Genomic DNA, 16,289 nt, shown 5'->3' with positions numbered 1-16,289 from the left:
TTATATTATTTATTAAGTTTTCACACATTACGTAGCATAGATTCCCCACATTAGGTAGCATAGTTTTCCCACAGTAGGTAACATAGTTTCCCCATAGTTTTGCTGCCTTTTTGGAATTCATGGGCATATGTGGATGGTAAGGAGTTTCCTGTTCTTTTCCTTGCTCAGAAATTGTCCAAAATGGGGTTATTCTGGGCACACATAATTTCCTTTATTGGATTTAGCAAAGGGCTAAATGATCTCTGGGACACCCTTAGAAGCATGGCATATTGTGGGGAAAATGTGTATGTAATAATTAAAAAGCATAAAAGTGAAAGTGAGTCAGGAAGGTCTGTGCCCAAATGGTCTATTTTGGCCTACTATCCTCGAATCATCTATAAGCTTCCCATCATCTTCAGAAACACAACTGTGTATTTTTTTGTTTGTTGCATACACTAAAACTCTGGCTTTTGCTTACTACTTTAAATTGTACCTATAGTTTCAAAGAATTTCTGTAAACCTGCCTGGTTTTGTTAGATTAATCCTTCAGAGTGGTGACAATGTGATTTTAGTGCCCTCACTGCTGTTACTGAGCCCCTTAGAGTCCTGTCCATGGTGCTCAGCTATTCCTCATTCTCTGCATTTCAGAGGGTGGGACCAGGGCTGGACTGTTTTCTAGTAGTACACACACAGTTTATTCCTTCCATACTTCTCTGGCCAATCACAGCACAGAACATACCCTTCTCTGCTATGCCAAAATACTGGTGAAAGTGCACTTAACATGCTTGCACTGTTCTTTGGGGATTATTTACACAGTACAGTATTAGTTAGCATGTGAAGGGAGAAGGATGTTACTAATGCACTTGGTTTGCAATGTTCTATGTAAGCAGAAAAGAAAAAACAGCAGCAGGATTACAGCAAGGAAAGGGTTATGTAATACTCACGTTTCTGAAGACAGGAACTCCGGTGTATGTGGATCTGCTGGACACGTGGGGCAGATGACTCGGACCGTACCAGGGAGCGGGGTCTAAGGTGCCGATGGTTTTCACCAGAGCTCGCCGCTAAGCAGGATGGGTTTGCAGCTGCAGGCGACACCCAGGCCGCTACCCCTGGCACGGCTCGACCACACAGGCAGCTGGGGAGATGCAAGGCACAGGAGGATGATGAGGCAGGAGTTCGGTAGGCAGGCGGCAGAGGAGCATGGTCAAGTCACAAGAGCAGGAGATCTGGTACACGGCAAGGCAATACAATGGAACGCTTTCTCTAGGGCACAAGGCAACAAAGATCTGGCAGAGAACTGAGGAGGGTGGAGGAATTTATAAACAAGCCACAGGTGGTTACACTAATGAGCGTACCGGCCCTTTAAATCTCCTAAGGGATGGGGACACGCGCCCCGGAGCAGAGAGGTGGAGGCAGAGGCAGGAGAAACACCGGGAGAATGACGGACTGGGGCTCACATGCGGGCCCATTCCGCGATGCGAGTCCCAGCCCCTTCGGCAGCAGAAGGTAAGGGGACCATGCGCTCACGGCCAGCGTGTGAGGCCGGAGCGCATAGTGTAACAGGTTACACAAAGCACTAACCTGCTGCAGGTACATAGGCTCTCTCTACCGCTTGCACATACAACTGACTAAACTCTACTCTGTAATTTGTCCTCAACCACATGTGAGACCTCTAAGTCCTCTAGTGGCCAACAATTTTACGTTTTTTTTTATTTTATAGGAAGGTATGGAGTTATTTTTGAAATCAAGTGGTTTACAAATGTCATAGGAATCACACATGCTTAATCAAAATGGGAAATTGTTTGAAACAACAGTGCTCATGTAAGCGTCTTGGCTTAGTTTTGCCCCTATTGATCCTAGCTGGTGATGTCTGTAACTGCCCATTTTTAATCATATGGCCATATTTTCACATTCAGTGTGAACCTCTTACCAATAGAAATACACCCTTGAGTTACATTTTCTTGTGTCCTTCACCTTCCCATACTTATAATATCTGCATTAATATCATACCCTGGTTGTTATGGATCAAGAACTTCAAATGGCGTGTGTCAGCTGTAGTTTCTTCTAAGAGCTGCAGACACCATTGGATAGCTGTTAGAGTATAACAGTAAACTCTACCTTTCCTGGAGCCGATGGTGGTTGCCAAACTTATAAAAGTATCATGCAGGCAGGGCCAAGCTGCTCAAGTGGCACAACTGCTCATTTAACATCACCCCCCCCCCCCCCCCCCCCCCGACTGACCAACAGAGCCCTGTACATAAATCAATAAGGGACTGGGAGTTGAGGGCAGGTGAGGAAGGCTGTGGCACTTTGGCAGCTTGGCCCTGCCTCTTTGACACTTTGCTGAGAAATAAAAAGGCAATTTTATAAGCTTGACAACCACCATCAGCTCCAGGAAAGGGTTAATTTGCCTTTATACATTGGTAGCTATCCAACAGGGTCTGCAGCTCTTAACAGCAAAAAAAGCTGACTGATTCCCTTTAAAAAGTACCTGTCACCAAATAAACTTTTCTATACTAACTCTATGTTCCCTAAATACTCCTCCCACCCTTAAAAAATCTCAGAGCTTTAAAAAGCTATGTATCATACCTTTTATTCTTGCTCACATAGTGCAATCTCCCAGCAGGAGAAAGTGGGTGTTTCCCAACAGGCATGCCATCACTGAAGCCTGCTGGTGGACCACTTCTGCCCTCTTTACAGGGCTGTGATTAATAGAAGACCTCAGGCTCTGTGCAGCTTTCAGTGAGGCTCTATGCATGTTTCAGTGAGGCTCCTTGCAGCTTTTAATGAGTCTCTTTGCAGCTTTCAGTGGGGCTCTTTGCAGCTTTTAGTGAGGCTCTTTGCAGCTTTCTGTGAGGCTCTTTGCAGCTTTCAATGAGGCTCTGTGCAGCTTTCAGTGAGGCTCTGTACAGCTGTCAATCAAGCTCAGTGCAGAGAAACACTTCCTGATTTTGGTCTCCTGCCAGGCCGGGAGGAAACCAAACTCTCTGTATTCATTGTGACATTAATTGTGGCCATTTTTTCTATCACATTTTAAACATATTTATGTTGATAATTTTAAAAGCAAGTGAATGGGAAAGTGTCTCCTAATTACACAAGGAACACTATATTAAAAGTTTATTTGGGGACAGGTACTCTTTAAGCTCTCTTACATACTGTAGTAGTGGTTATTGAATTAATATTTATTGCAAACTGAACATGATGTGATATTATACACTGTTTTCTATATTTAATTTTACCTTGTTATTTCTATTGTAGAATGGGAATATTTTTGCGTATGGACCATTAGACAGAGAAGTAAAGGACAAATATGTGTTGTTTTTAGTAGCATCGGATAAAGGAAGTCCACCAAGACAGGTAATGGCTTTCTGCCTAAGCAGATGGAGCAGAGCAGTAATTTGCAAATTTGTCACCAATTGAATTGAATTTTTTTTCCCCGAAATACCCCTTTATTCTTATTTCTGCACTTCTCATTTCTGAACTTTATCCTCTGTCCACCGAACCAATGGGACCCCGAGTATTTCAAGAACAAAAGCCACGCAGAGTATGAATAGAGTGCTGTCCGCACATGCATGGCAGGCTCTATTCATTTGGGGGACAGTTTTTGTGTTTTGGGGATTAAAGGGGGAGGTTTCCCAGCCCATTTGTCACCAACTACCATATCATGTTTAAAGTCACCCAAATCCCCTTTCTCCCCCATTCTGATGCTTGGTTTAAAATGAATTCCTAAATGCAATGAGTTGCTGCCATGTGATTGGCTGATTAGCTATTTGGGTTCACAAACAAATGAACAGAGATGCCTAATAAAGTGGCCAGTGGGTGTATGTTGGAATAACTTTTATGCTGTTTTTTAGACATATGCCTTCAGCATAGTAACTTTTTAGACAGAACCTATAGGGATGGGGGATTAGGAATTTTAATGTTAAAGGGGTACTCGGCCCTTAGACATCTTATCCCCTATCCAAAGGATAGGGGATAAGATGTCTGATGGCGGGGGTTCCAATACTGGGGACCCCCGGGATCAGGGCTGCAGCACCCCGCTGTCATTACTGCACAGAGCAAACTAATGATTGGTGATACAGGGGCCGGAACATTGTGACGTCACGGCTCCGCCCCTCGTGACTTCACGGCCCCTCTCCTTAATGCAAGTCTATAGGAGGGGGGTGACGGCCGCCACGCCCCCTCCCATAGACTTGTATTAAGGGGGCGGACCGGGACATCATGAGGGGCGGAGCCGTGATGTCACGATGCTCCGGCCCCTGTATTGCCTGTCATTGCGCACAGAGCGAGTTTGCGTCATTACGCACAGAGCGAGGTTCCAGCGGCGGGACCCCCGCGATCAGACATCTTATCCCCTATGCTTTGGATAGGGGATAAGAAGTCTAAGGGCGGAGTACCCCTTTAAAGGGGTACTCCGCACCCCTAGACATCTTATCTCCTATCCAAGGGATAGGGGACAAGATGTCAGATCGCCGGGGTCTCGCTGTGGGGGACCCTTGGGATTTTGGCTGCAGCACCCACCTGGACGGCTTCCACCTCACACCGGGAACGCTGGAGGCTTCGGATCCCGACCACAATGGCGGAAGAGCGTGACATCACGACTCCGCCCTGTGTGACGTCACGCCCCGCCCAAGTCTATGGGAGGGGGCGTGACGGACCTCCCATAGACTTGCATTGAGGGCGTGGGGCGTGACGTCACACGGGGCGGAGTCGTGACTTCATGCTCGTCCGCCATTGTGGTCGGGATCTGAAGCCTCCAGCGTTCCCGGCATGAGGTGGAAGCCTTCCAGGTGGGTGCTGCAGCCAAGATCCCGGGGGTCCCCAGCAGCAGGACCCCGCCGATCTGACATCTTATCCCCTATTTTTTGGAGTGCGGAGTACCCCTTTAAGGTTTCACTGGAGGTCTCTTCAATGGATCTATAGCATGTTCTAAATCTATATATAAAACTCAATGGGGGAGATTTATCAAGACCTGTCTACAGGAAAAGTTGCTGAGTTACCCATAGCAACCAATCAGATCGCTTCTTTCATTTTTGAAAAGGCCTCTAAAAAATGAAAGAAGCAATCTGATTGGTTGCTATAGGCAACTGGTCAACTTTTCCTCTGAACAGGTTTTGATAAATCTCCCCCAACGTGTATGTATGTGTGTATGTATGTATGTGTGTATGTTCCAGCATCACTTCCAAACGGCTGAAGATATTAACATGAAACTTAGCACACATGTTACTTATATGTCAACAACAAACATAGGCTAGGTGATTTAACCCTTACTCACCCCCATTTGCGAGAGTCAGGGTTTTTTATTTAAAGTCCCATACAAGTCTATGGGAAATATATGTTACTGCATAACTTCCAAACAGCTGGAGATATTTCCATAATACTTGGTCACATGTTACTTATATGTCAACGTAAAATATAGGATAGTTAATTTAACCCTAACCTCCCCCCATTTGCGAGGGTCAGGTTTTTAGTTTAACCCCTTAAGGACCAAGGAGGTACGCGTACGTCCTAACTACCTGGTAGTTAAGGACCAAGGATGTACGCGTACGTCCATGGGAATTTCGGTCCCCGCTGCGTGCCAGCACCCATCAGCAGGCACCCCGTACAAATGACCAGGGGGGTCATCAGACCCCCCCATATCGGCGATCGCCGCAAATCGCCAGTGAATTCACACCAGCGATTTGCGCCGATTCCAGGTCATACGGGTCTATGGTGACCCGGTGACCCGGTAAATAAGGGGGATGGGGGTTGTCCTAGACACCCACGATCCCCCTGAAGGGATAGGAGTGAGGTGGCAGGTGTGCCACCCCTCCTATCACTGATATTGGTCATCTAGAAACGACAACCAATAACAGATCGGGGGCGGGGGGGGGGGTTAACTTTCGATTTCCCCGTTTTGCCCATCCACAATAGGCGGGTCAGAACGGGGAAACCAAAGGGGACGGCGGCGGCGGGGATCGGCGGAAGAAGAGGACGGCGATGCGGCTCCCTAGATCCTATGGAAGCCGGTGAGTTGCCTAGCAACATCTGGAGGGCTACAGTTTGAGACCACTATACAGTGGTCTCTAAACTATAGCCCTCCAGATGTTGCAAAACTACAACTCCCAGCATGCCCAGACAGCTGTTTGGGCATGCTGGGATTTGTAGTTTTGCAACAGCTGGAGGGTCACAGTTTGGAGATCACTGTGAAGTGATCTCTAAACTGTGGCCCTCTAGATCTTGCAAAACTACAACTCCTAGCATGCCCACACAACAGTTTGCTGTCTGGGCATGCTGGGATTTGAAGTTTTGCAACATCTGGATGGTCACAGTTTGGAGATCACTGTGCAGTGGTCTCTAAACTGTAGCCCTCCAGATGTTGCAAAACTGCGAATCCCAGCATGCCCAAACAGCAAACAGCTGTCTCGGCATGCTGAGAGTTGTAGTTATGCACCTCCAGCTATTGCATAACTACATCTCCCAGCATACCCTTCGGCCATCAGAACATGCTGGGAGTTGTAGTTTTGCAACAGCTGGAGGTAGGAAAATACTGAGTTAGGTAACAGAACCTAACTGAAGGTTTTCCAACCAGTGTGCCTCCAGCTGTTGCAAAAGTACAACTCCCAGCATGCACGGTCTGTCAGTACATGCTGGGAGTTGTAGTTTTGAAACATCTGGAGGTTTGCCCCCCCATGTGAATGTACAGGGTACATTCACGCGTGCGGAGGTTTACAGTAAGTTTCATGCTTCAAGTATGAGCTGCGGCAAATTCTTCGTCGCAGCGCAAACTCCTAGCGGGAAACTCACTGTAAGCTTCCGCCTGTGTGAATGTACCCTAAAAACACTACACTACACTAACACATAATAAAGGGTAAAACACTACATATACACCCCATTACACTGCCCCCCCCCCCCCCCCCCAATAAAAAAGAAAAAGGCATTGTATGGTAGTGTTTCCAAAACGGAGCCTCCAGCTGTTGCAAAACAACAACTCCCAGCATTTCTGGACAGCCACTGACTGTCCAGGCATGCTGGGGGTTTAGCAACAGCTGGAGGCACCCTGTTTGGGAATCACTGGTGTAGAATACCCCTATGTCCACCCCGATGCAATCCCTAATTTATTCCTCAAATGTGCATGGCGCTCTCTCACTTCGGAGCCCTGTCGTATTTCAAGGAAACAGTTTAAGGCCACATATGGGGTATTTCCGTACTCAGGAGAAATTGCACTACAAATTTTGGGGGCTTTTTCTCCTTTTACCTTTATGAAAAGGAAAAGTTGGGGGCTACCCCAGCCTGCTAGTGTAAAAAAAAAAAAAGAAAATTTACACTAACATGCTGGTGTGGCCCCATACTTTTTATTTTCAATTTCTCCTGAGTACGGAAATACCCCATATGTGGGTGTAAAATGCTCTGCGGACATACAACAAGGCTCAGGAGTGTGAGTGCACTATGTACATTTGAGGCCTAAATTGGTGATTTGCACAGGGGTAGTTGATTTTACAGTGGTTCTGACATAAACGCAAAAAAATAAATACCCACATGTGACCCCATTTTGGAAACTACACCCCTCACGGAATGTAACAAGGGGTATAGTGAACCTTAACACCCCACAGATGTTTGACGAATTTTCATTAAAGCTGGATGGGAAAATGAAAAAAAAAAAATGTTTTCACTAAAATGCTGGTGTTACCCTAAAGTTTTAATTTTCACAAGGGAAAATAGGAAAAAAGCTCACCAAAATTTGTAACCCCATTTCTTCTGAGTAAGAACATACCCTATATGTGGATGTAAAGTGCTCTGCGGGTGCACTACAATGCTCAGAAGAGAAGGACGCCATTGGGCCTTTGAAGAGAAAATTTGTCCGAAATTGAAGGCCACGTATGTTTACAAAGCCCCCAAAGTGCCAGAACAATGGACCCCCCCATGTGACCCCATTTTGGAAACTACACCCCTCATGTAATGTAATAAGGGGTGCAGTGAGCATTTACGCCCCACAGGTGTCTGACAGATTTTTGGAACAGTGGTCCATGAAAATCAAAAATTCAATTTTTCATTTGCTCAGCCCACTGTTCCAAAAATCTGTCAAACACCAGTGGGATGTAAATGCTCACTGCACCCCTTATTAAATTCTGTGAGGGGTGTAGTTTCCAAAATGGGGTCACATGTCGGGGGGGTCCACTATTTTGGCACCACGGGGGGCTTTGTAAACGCACATGGCCCCTGACTTCCATTCCAAACAAATTCTCTTTCCAAAAGCTCAATGGCAATCTACCTCTTCTGAGTATTGTAGTGCGTCAGCAGAGCACTTGAAGTCCACACATGGGGTATTTCCATACCCCATGTGTGGACGTCAAGAAATGGGGCTACAAAATTTGGGGGTAATTTTCTCCTATTACTCCTATTACCCCAGGTAAAAATGTAAAATTTGGGGAAAAAACAACAAAAAGTCGTCAAAGGCGTTAAGGCTCCCTGTACCCCTTGTTACGTTCCTTGAGGGGTTTAGTTTCCAAAATAGTATGCCATGTGTTTTTTTCTTTGCTGTTCTGGCACCATAGGGGCTTCCTAAATGCGACATGCCCTCAAAACCATTTCAGCAAAATTTGCTTCCCAAAAGCCAAATGTGACTCCTTCTCTTCTAAGCATTGTAGTTCGCCTACAGAGCATTTTACATCCTAACATGGGGTATTTCCATACACAGAAGAGAGGGGGTTACACATTTTGGGGGCTTTTTCTCCCATTACCCTTTGTAAAAATTGTAAATTTGGGGGGAAAAAACTGCACTTTAGTAAAAATTCTAAAACTGGGTCTACAAGAACATGCGAGTGTAATAAATGAAGATTTTTTATTTTCTCCTTCACTTTGCTGCTATTCCTATGAAACACCTAAAGGGTTAACACACTTACTGAATGTCATTTTGGATACTTTGAGGGGTGCCGTTTTTATAATGGGGTCTTTTATGGGATATTTCTAATATGAAGGCCCTTCCAATCCACTTCAAACCTGAACTGGTCCATGAAAAATTCCGATTTAGAAAATTTTGTGAAAAATTTGAAAATTGCTGCTGAACATTGAAGCCCTCTGATGTCTTCCAAAATTAAAAACATGTCAACTTTATGATGTAAACATAAAGTAGACAGATTGTATTTGTGAATCAAAAACTAGAATTTATTTGGATTGTCTATTTTCCTTACAAGCAGAGAAAAATGCTAAATTTTCAATTTTTTCAGCAAATATTGGAATTTTTCACAAACAAATGATGCAAGTATTGACAAAATTTTACAATTAACATAAAGTAGCATATGTCACAAAAAACTGTCTCGGAATCAGAATGAAAGGTAAAAGCATCCCAGAGTTATTAATGCTTAAAGTGAGAGTGGTCAGATGTGCAAAAAATGCTCTGGTCCTACAGTGAAAATTGGCCCGGTCCCTAAGGGGTTAAAGTCCAATGCAAATTTATGGGAAATGTATGTTCTAGCATTACTTCCATACGGCTGGAGATATTTCGCTAATACTTGGTCACATGTTACTTATATATCAAATAAAAATATATAATAGTTAAATCAACCCCTAACCTACCCCCTTATGTGAAGGATGGGGTTTTTGCTTCAAGTTCCATGCAAGTATATAGGACTTCTGGTGTCTTACTCCACAAGCTCCGCTCTGCATCTCCTGGTGAATGAATCAGTCCGGCTGGTGAGCCACACCCTCCACGCCCCATCTTGCAAAGACAGGCCCACTCTTTAAGCCACACCCCTTTTATTTTCAGCTACAATATCTTTACCATGATGCAGCCCCACATGAGGACGGGAGATGAGGTTGGAATATGAGGACGGGATATGGAGACAGGATATGAGGACGGGATATGAGGATGGGATATGGGGATGGGATATGGGGACGGCATATGAGGACTCAATATGAGGACAGGATAGGAGAACGGGATATGGAGACAGGATATGAGGACAGGATATGAAGGTGGAATATGTGGAGAGGATTTGGGGTCGTGATATGAGGAGGGGATATGGGGTCAGGATTTAAGGACGGGATATGAGGATAAAAGCTTCCTCCTTTGTTGCTTTTCTTCCCTCACAAGGATAAGGTAGGAGAAACCGGGCTGCACCGGGTGCTCAGCTAGTAGTCACTAAAAGTGTATGGTTCCTTTCGTGTAACATAGTGCTTTTGTTACTTCTTAGAGCTTTGCAGATGCAGTGATTGTCGTAGAGGACGTTAATGACAATGCGCCAACTTTCACTAAAGAAGAATACTCTGCGGAACTGGTTTTAAATAAAGTCAAAGCAGGAGCTACCATTGTGTCTGTATCAGCTACTGACCAGGATTTCGGGAACAATTCCCTTATTTCTTATAGGTAACGCATAACGCCAACAAGATCACTATATTATAGAGGTTATGCCTAATCTTTACATTCTCTCTAAATAAAATTGGGGTTTTGGGTCATTTTGGATTTTTTTGATCATCGTCTTTTTCTAGTTTTTGTTGAATGAATGACGCTGTGAAAATACTTTCAGGTTTGTGCAGCCTCATAGTGGATTTTCCATTAATGAAGAAAATGGAGACATTATTTTGACAAGTGATGTATCTGCTGATACCATGAAAACTAATGTAGTATTACCTGTGATCGCAACTGATCATGGTGCTCCGGCCTGGTCATCTACTGGTAAGTTGCTTTCAGTTGTTACTGAAATGTCATCTTTTTTTTTTGCTTTCTTTGCTTCTTTACAACTCATTACTATGAAATACTTAGGTGGTTTTGTATTTGTATATACAATATATTATATAATTGTATAAACGTAAAGCACGGACAGGCCTGGATTTACAAATGATCAAATCTTTGAATATAATTTAGTATTACAAAAACTGATGTTAAGTTCATCTTGTAGACAGTAGCCTCCAGGACTGCCTAAGAATTTAGCTTAGTCTTCCTATAATATTTGAATGACTTCGTCCTCTGCTGATATACAGCCTGCAGGAATGACAGAAGTTAATGGTTTGCTTTTTTTGGGTGGTGCAGTCTTTACACCAGACCCCGTGCATTATGATGCAATAAATAGAAGAAACCTCTAAGAATATAAGGCAACCTAGCAGATTTCATTGAAAGCTCCCATATAAACTACTGATGGTATGTATGACAGCACTGCACAGACAGCAAACAACAGATTTTTCTTCTTTAAAGGGGTACTCCACCCCTAGACACCTTATCCTCTATCCAAAGGATAGGGGATAAGATGTCTGATCGCGGGAGGCCCGCCACTAGGGACCCCCGCGATCTCGGCTGTGGCACCCTAGACATCCAGTGCATGGAGCGAACTAAGCTCCGTGCCGGATGACTGGCTGTGGGGGGCAGAGGCTCGTGACGTCATGGTTACGCCCTGCTCGTGATATCACGGCCATGCACCCTCAATGCAAGTCTCACGTCCCCTCCCATAGACTTGCATTGAGGGGCGTGGCCGTGATGTCACAAGGCTCCGGGACTGCACCCGATGCTCTAAATGAACACCGGGTGCCGGAGGGAGATCTTATCCCCTATCCAAAGATGTCTAGGGGGCAAAGTACCCCTTTAAAGGGGACCTGTAGCCAACCCCCAAAAAAGAGATTATATTATCATTAAATAGCTGAGGATATCCTGATCACACACTTTTTTTTATACAGTTTCTTGATATGCCCTTTCATCTTACAGATAAGGGTTTATATTTTGTCTTACTATTCAGGAAATCAGTCAGATGGGCATGAGCTTAATTTTAATAAAGGGAGTAACTGTCAAGTGATCAGGTGATGGGCAGGGTTATACAGTAGGGCATACCCCCTACTGTATAACCCTGCCTATTGTGACAATAAAGAGACTGTAGCCTTCACAGTAGTGCTGCGGCCTTTTAAAACAACTGATTTACGATGGTGCCTTTGACTTCGACCCCAATGATCTTATACTGATGGCCTATCCCCCAGGATGTTCAGAACTGAAATTAAAATACTTACTATATTTGTATTGATCTTAATATTGTCTTCATGTAATACCGTAAATATTCCTAACATTTTTTATATCCGTTTATTGCAGCTACAGTAATTATCAAAGTTTCAGAAGGCCAAACAGAGTTTGTGAATTCCACCTATAATTTCAGTCTTCTTGAAGGGATGCCGGAAGGCAGTGATGTTGGTTCCGTTGAGGTTACTTCAGGGCCAGATGTGTCAATAATGTATTTTGTTCAAACATATCCAGATTTATTCTCCATTACAGAAAAAGGTACAATTATTACACGTGCCATGTTAGATCGAGAGGAACAAGACACCTATAATATTCTTGTGACGGCTGTGGACTCTCAGGATCCGCCTAATACAGCAGCTGCAGTGGTAAGATGTATATGTGCTTGTCCCAAAATTAAATGGGCGCTGTCATTAAGCATGATTTTTAATATTTGATTCCTTATACAAAAAAAAAAACTTTTAGAATTGGCTTCTATAAAAAAGAGAGAAAAAAAAACGTTTTATGTTAGTTGTTTGGCTGTATACTTCTAGCCACCAGGGGTCTCCCTTTTTGAACACATTCCGTCAAATCGTGGGGTATCCAACCGCTGGGACCCCTGCAATCTCAAGTACAGGGACCTAAGTCTTGTTTAAGAATTGAGCAGCGAGTTGTGGATATGTGCTTCTGCTTCATATATTGTTTGCGGAGCTTCCATGGATAGCCACTATACGCTACTGTATTACAAAGATATCTGTTATCATTTTATTTGTCCGTAAATCGGTCTTCTGAAAATTAACATTAGTGGGGGGGGGGGGGGGGGAATTGGGCGTGTAGGCCTGCACTTGTGTGGTACTCTTTATTGTATAGTAATGCCCACCCATTACAAAAAGTTTTTCAAGTTGACATCTTTTCCTAATGTTAGAATGTCGTCCCCCAAGAAATAAATAAATAACTAAAAACATTTTGTTTTAATGATGTAGATTGAAGATGTGCTTTTAAGAATTGATATGTTTAAAAAGCACTGTCAAATATTACTACTAGCCACACTGATATCTGTTATCTTCTTCCCTAGGTCACCATCATAGTTATGGATGTGAATGATAATTTACCAGTCTTTTCACCACTCATGAACTCCAATATCACATGTCTAGAAAACAAGAATTTCCAGGATTTGGCCAACATTGTTGCTATTGACCTGGACATTGGAAACAATAGTGCCATAACGTATTCTTTGGAAAATGATTTTAATAGCACCTTTAATATTAACAGTGTTACCGGCAAATTGATGAATATAAAGCCATTGGATGCAGATAAAAGGAATAGCTATGACCTCAAAGTTATAGTGAGTATGAAATGCTCTGGGTGTATCTTGTTTAATGATGGCAGACAAAGACAATCCTATGTGCTTAGCAAGGACATATTCAGATAGCATTTTAATATTAGTTAAAAGTGTTGTTCTACAAACCTTTGATAGGTTTTAGAAACATCTTAAAAGTTTAGGTCAGATGGGGTTTGAGTGTTCAGACCCTCACTGATCTTTAGATATAGGCAGGAGAAGCGTTCAATTATGCACTTCTGTCCCTGTCTTCCTGCATTATCAGTCTTGCTACATGAGATGAGCTCCATTGTAAGTCTCTAGTGCTCATCTCATGCTGAAAGACAGAACACAGGGTGCCAGGATATTATAGAAATATAAGACGGGAAAAAAGAGAAAAAGAGGACAGCGCCTGGTGTAATTCTGTGAGATTAATAGTCCCTGGGTATTAGGGCTGAAGAATGCTCACCTTGGGTGAACCTTGGGTTTTATGCATATAACCCCTCCGTGTTGGGGTACAGATGTGCGATCCTCGAGGGGGTCGGCAAGTGAGGAAGGAATATGCTTGAAGAAAAAAGCTTGCGATGGCGCTGCTCGATCAGGTCGAAATCACAGGAGTCCAGATGTAAAGGGTATCAAATTTTATTGACACAAAATACAAAAGGACAGGACATTACATAGTACAAGACACGTTTCGGGAGTAAACTCTCCCCTTGTCAATTGTGAAGAAATGGCTGTGGGGGTCCCACCGCTGGGGACCCCGCAATCTTGGGGCCGGCAGCGGCGCATCCGGAACATGGAAACTTGCAAATACTGTGTTTGTGACATCAAGCCCCCTCCATTCATGTCTATGGGAGGGGGTGTGATGGCTAATACATAGCCGTCACAGCTTATCCCATAGACATGAAAGGAGGGGGCGTGGTGGCCGGCGTTCGCAACATGCACCGAATGACAGGGGTGCCGCAGCCGAGACCACTTTGGATAGGGTATAAGATGTTCACAGCAGAGTACTCCTTTAAGATATGTCCAGCTGGATAGATAGCTAAAGATGAAACTTTATTTTGTAGCAACTGGGCACATTCCACTGTTAAAGAGTCCCCGTTATAAAAAAAAAACTTTTGACATGTATGCAGACATATCAACATTTTTGATCAGTCGGGGTCTTAGTGTTCAGACCACCACCAATCTCTAAATAAAGCCAGGAGAAGCTTGTGGTTATGCACTTAAAGGGGTACTCCATTGTGAACATCTGAGATGTTAGATCACAGGTGTCCCACTACTGGGGACCCCCACGATCTCCACTGTGGCTCCCCTGTCATTCGGTGCACATAGCAAACTCCGCACCGTGTCCGATGACTGGCAATGCCGGCCGCCACGTCCCCTCCATTTGTGTCTACAGGAGGAGGCATGATGGCTAGGTACTAGCCGTCACGCCCCCTCCCATAGACATGAATGGTGGGGGCATGGTGTGAAATCACGAACGCGGAAGCTGCAACCCCAGAGATCGCGGGGGTCCCGCTGCTGGGGACCTTTTGGATAGGGGATAAGATGTTTGCAGCAGAGTACCCTTTTAAAAGGGGTTATCCCAAGATTAAAAGTTACTCCTTATGCATCCTATCCACTTAGCTATGTTTATAAATCTCATAGACAGTGCTTGGAGCGCTTGTGGGGCATGTGCGATCCTGCTCCATTCACTTTGGGGGCAATTGACCTCTATTCTCATGGTCGTGTAAAGGGGATAACTTTTAATCTTGGGATAACACCTTTAAAGAGACGACAGGGGCATTTCACCAGGATATGACTCCACTGTCAAATTGTTGGGGTCTGAATGCTGCGACCACCACAGATTGCCAGAAAAAGGTTTCACCAGCCATTAGAAATCAGTTTGTCTTCACTTGACTTCCACCATGCAAAGTCAACCATTAACTATTATGGGCGTCCTACAGTAGGGAAAAAAAGTATTTAGTCAGCCACCAATTGTGCAAGTTCTCCCACTTAAAAAGATGAGGCCTGTAATTTTCATCATAGGTATACCTCAACTATGAGACACATAATGAGAAACAAAATCCATAATATCACCTTGTCTGATTTTTAAAGAATTTATTTGCAAATTATGGTGGAAAATAAGTATTTGGTCAATAACAAAAGATCATCTCAATACTCTGTTATATACCCTTTGTTGGCAATGACAGAGGTCAAACGTTTTCTGTAAGTTTTCACAAGGTTCTATCACACTGTTGCTGGTATTTTGGCCCATTCCTCCATGCAGATCTCCTCTAGAGCAGTGATGTTTTGGGGCTGTCGCTGGGCAACACAGACTTTCAACTCCCTCCAAAGGTTTTCTATAGGGTTGAGATCTGGAGACTGGCTAGGCCACTCCAGGACCTTGAAATGCTTCTTACGAAGCCAATCCTTCATTGCCCCGGCAGTGTGTTTGGGATCATTGTCATGCTGAAAGACCCAGCCAGGTTTTATCTTGCTGATGGAAGGAGGTTTTCACTCAAAATATCACGATACATGGCCCCATTCATTCTTTCCTTTACACAGATCATCCTGGTCCTTTTTCTGAAAAACAGCCCCAAAGCTTGATGTTTCCACCCCCATGCTTCACAGTAGGTATGGTGTTCTTTGGATGCAACTCAGTATTCTTCTTCCTCCAAACATGTCGAGTTGAGTTTTTACCAAAAAGTTCTACTTTTGTTTCATCTGACCATATGACATTCTCCCAATCATCTTCTGGATCATCCAAATGCTCTCTAGCAAATTTCAGATGGGCCCAGACATGTACTGGCTTAAGCAGGGGGACACGTCTGTCACTGCATGATTTGAGTCCCTGGTGGCCTAGTATGTTATTGATGATAGCCTTTGTTACTTTGGTCTCAGCTCTCTGCAGGTCATTCACTAGCCCCCCCCCCCCCCCCCCCCCCCCGTGTGGTTCTGGGATTTTTGCTCACCGTTCTTGTGATCATTTTGATACCACGGGTTGAGATCTTGAGTGGAGCCCCAGATCGAGGGAGATTATATGTCTTGTATGCCTTCCAT

General features: G+C 44.1%; 1 protein-coding gene across 1 annotated transcript in view; it reads left to right on the top strand.

Moving 5' to 3' along the window:
- Nucleotides 1–16,289, top strand: part of LOC130361069 (protocadherin Fat 4-like) — a 157,407-nt gene that overhangs the window by 19,118 nt on the left and 122,000 nt on the right. The window contains exons 12-16 of the mRNA XM_056563632.1: nt 3,238–3,336; nt 10,149–10,321; nt 10,482–10,630; nt 12,026–12,318; nt 13,005–13,274. Coding sequence (XP_056419607.1) covers nt 3,238–3,336; nt 10,149–10,321; nt 10,482–10,630; nt 12,026–12,318; nt 13,005–13,274 — 984 coding nt within the window. The remainder of the gene's footprint in view (nt 1–3,237; nt 3,337–10,148; nt 10,322–10,481; nt 10,631–12,025; nt 12,319–13,004; nt 13,275–16,289) is intronic.

Source organism: Hyla sarda, chromosome 3, assembly GCF_029499605.1.
Source record: "Hyla sarda isolate aHylSar1 chromosome 3, aHylSar1.hap1, whole genome shotgun sequence".
NCBI classification, from domain to species: domain Eukaryota; kingdom Metazoa; phylum Chordata; class Amphibia; order Anura; family Hylidae; genus Hyla; species Hyla sarda.
Note: the sequence above shows the minus strand (reverse complement) of the source record. Positions and strands in the feature narration are given on the sequence as shown.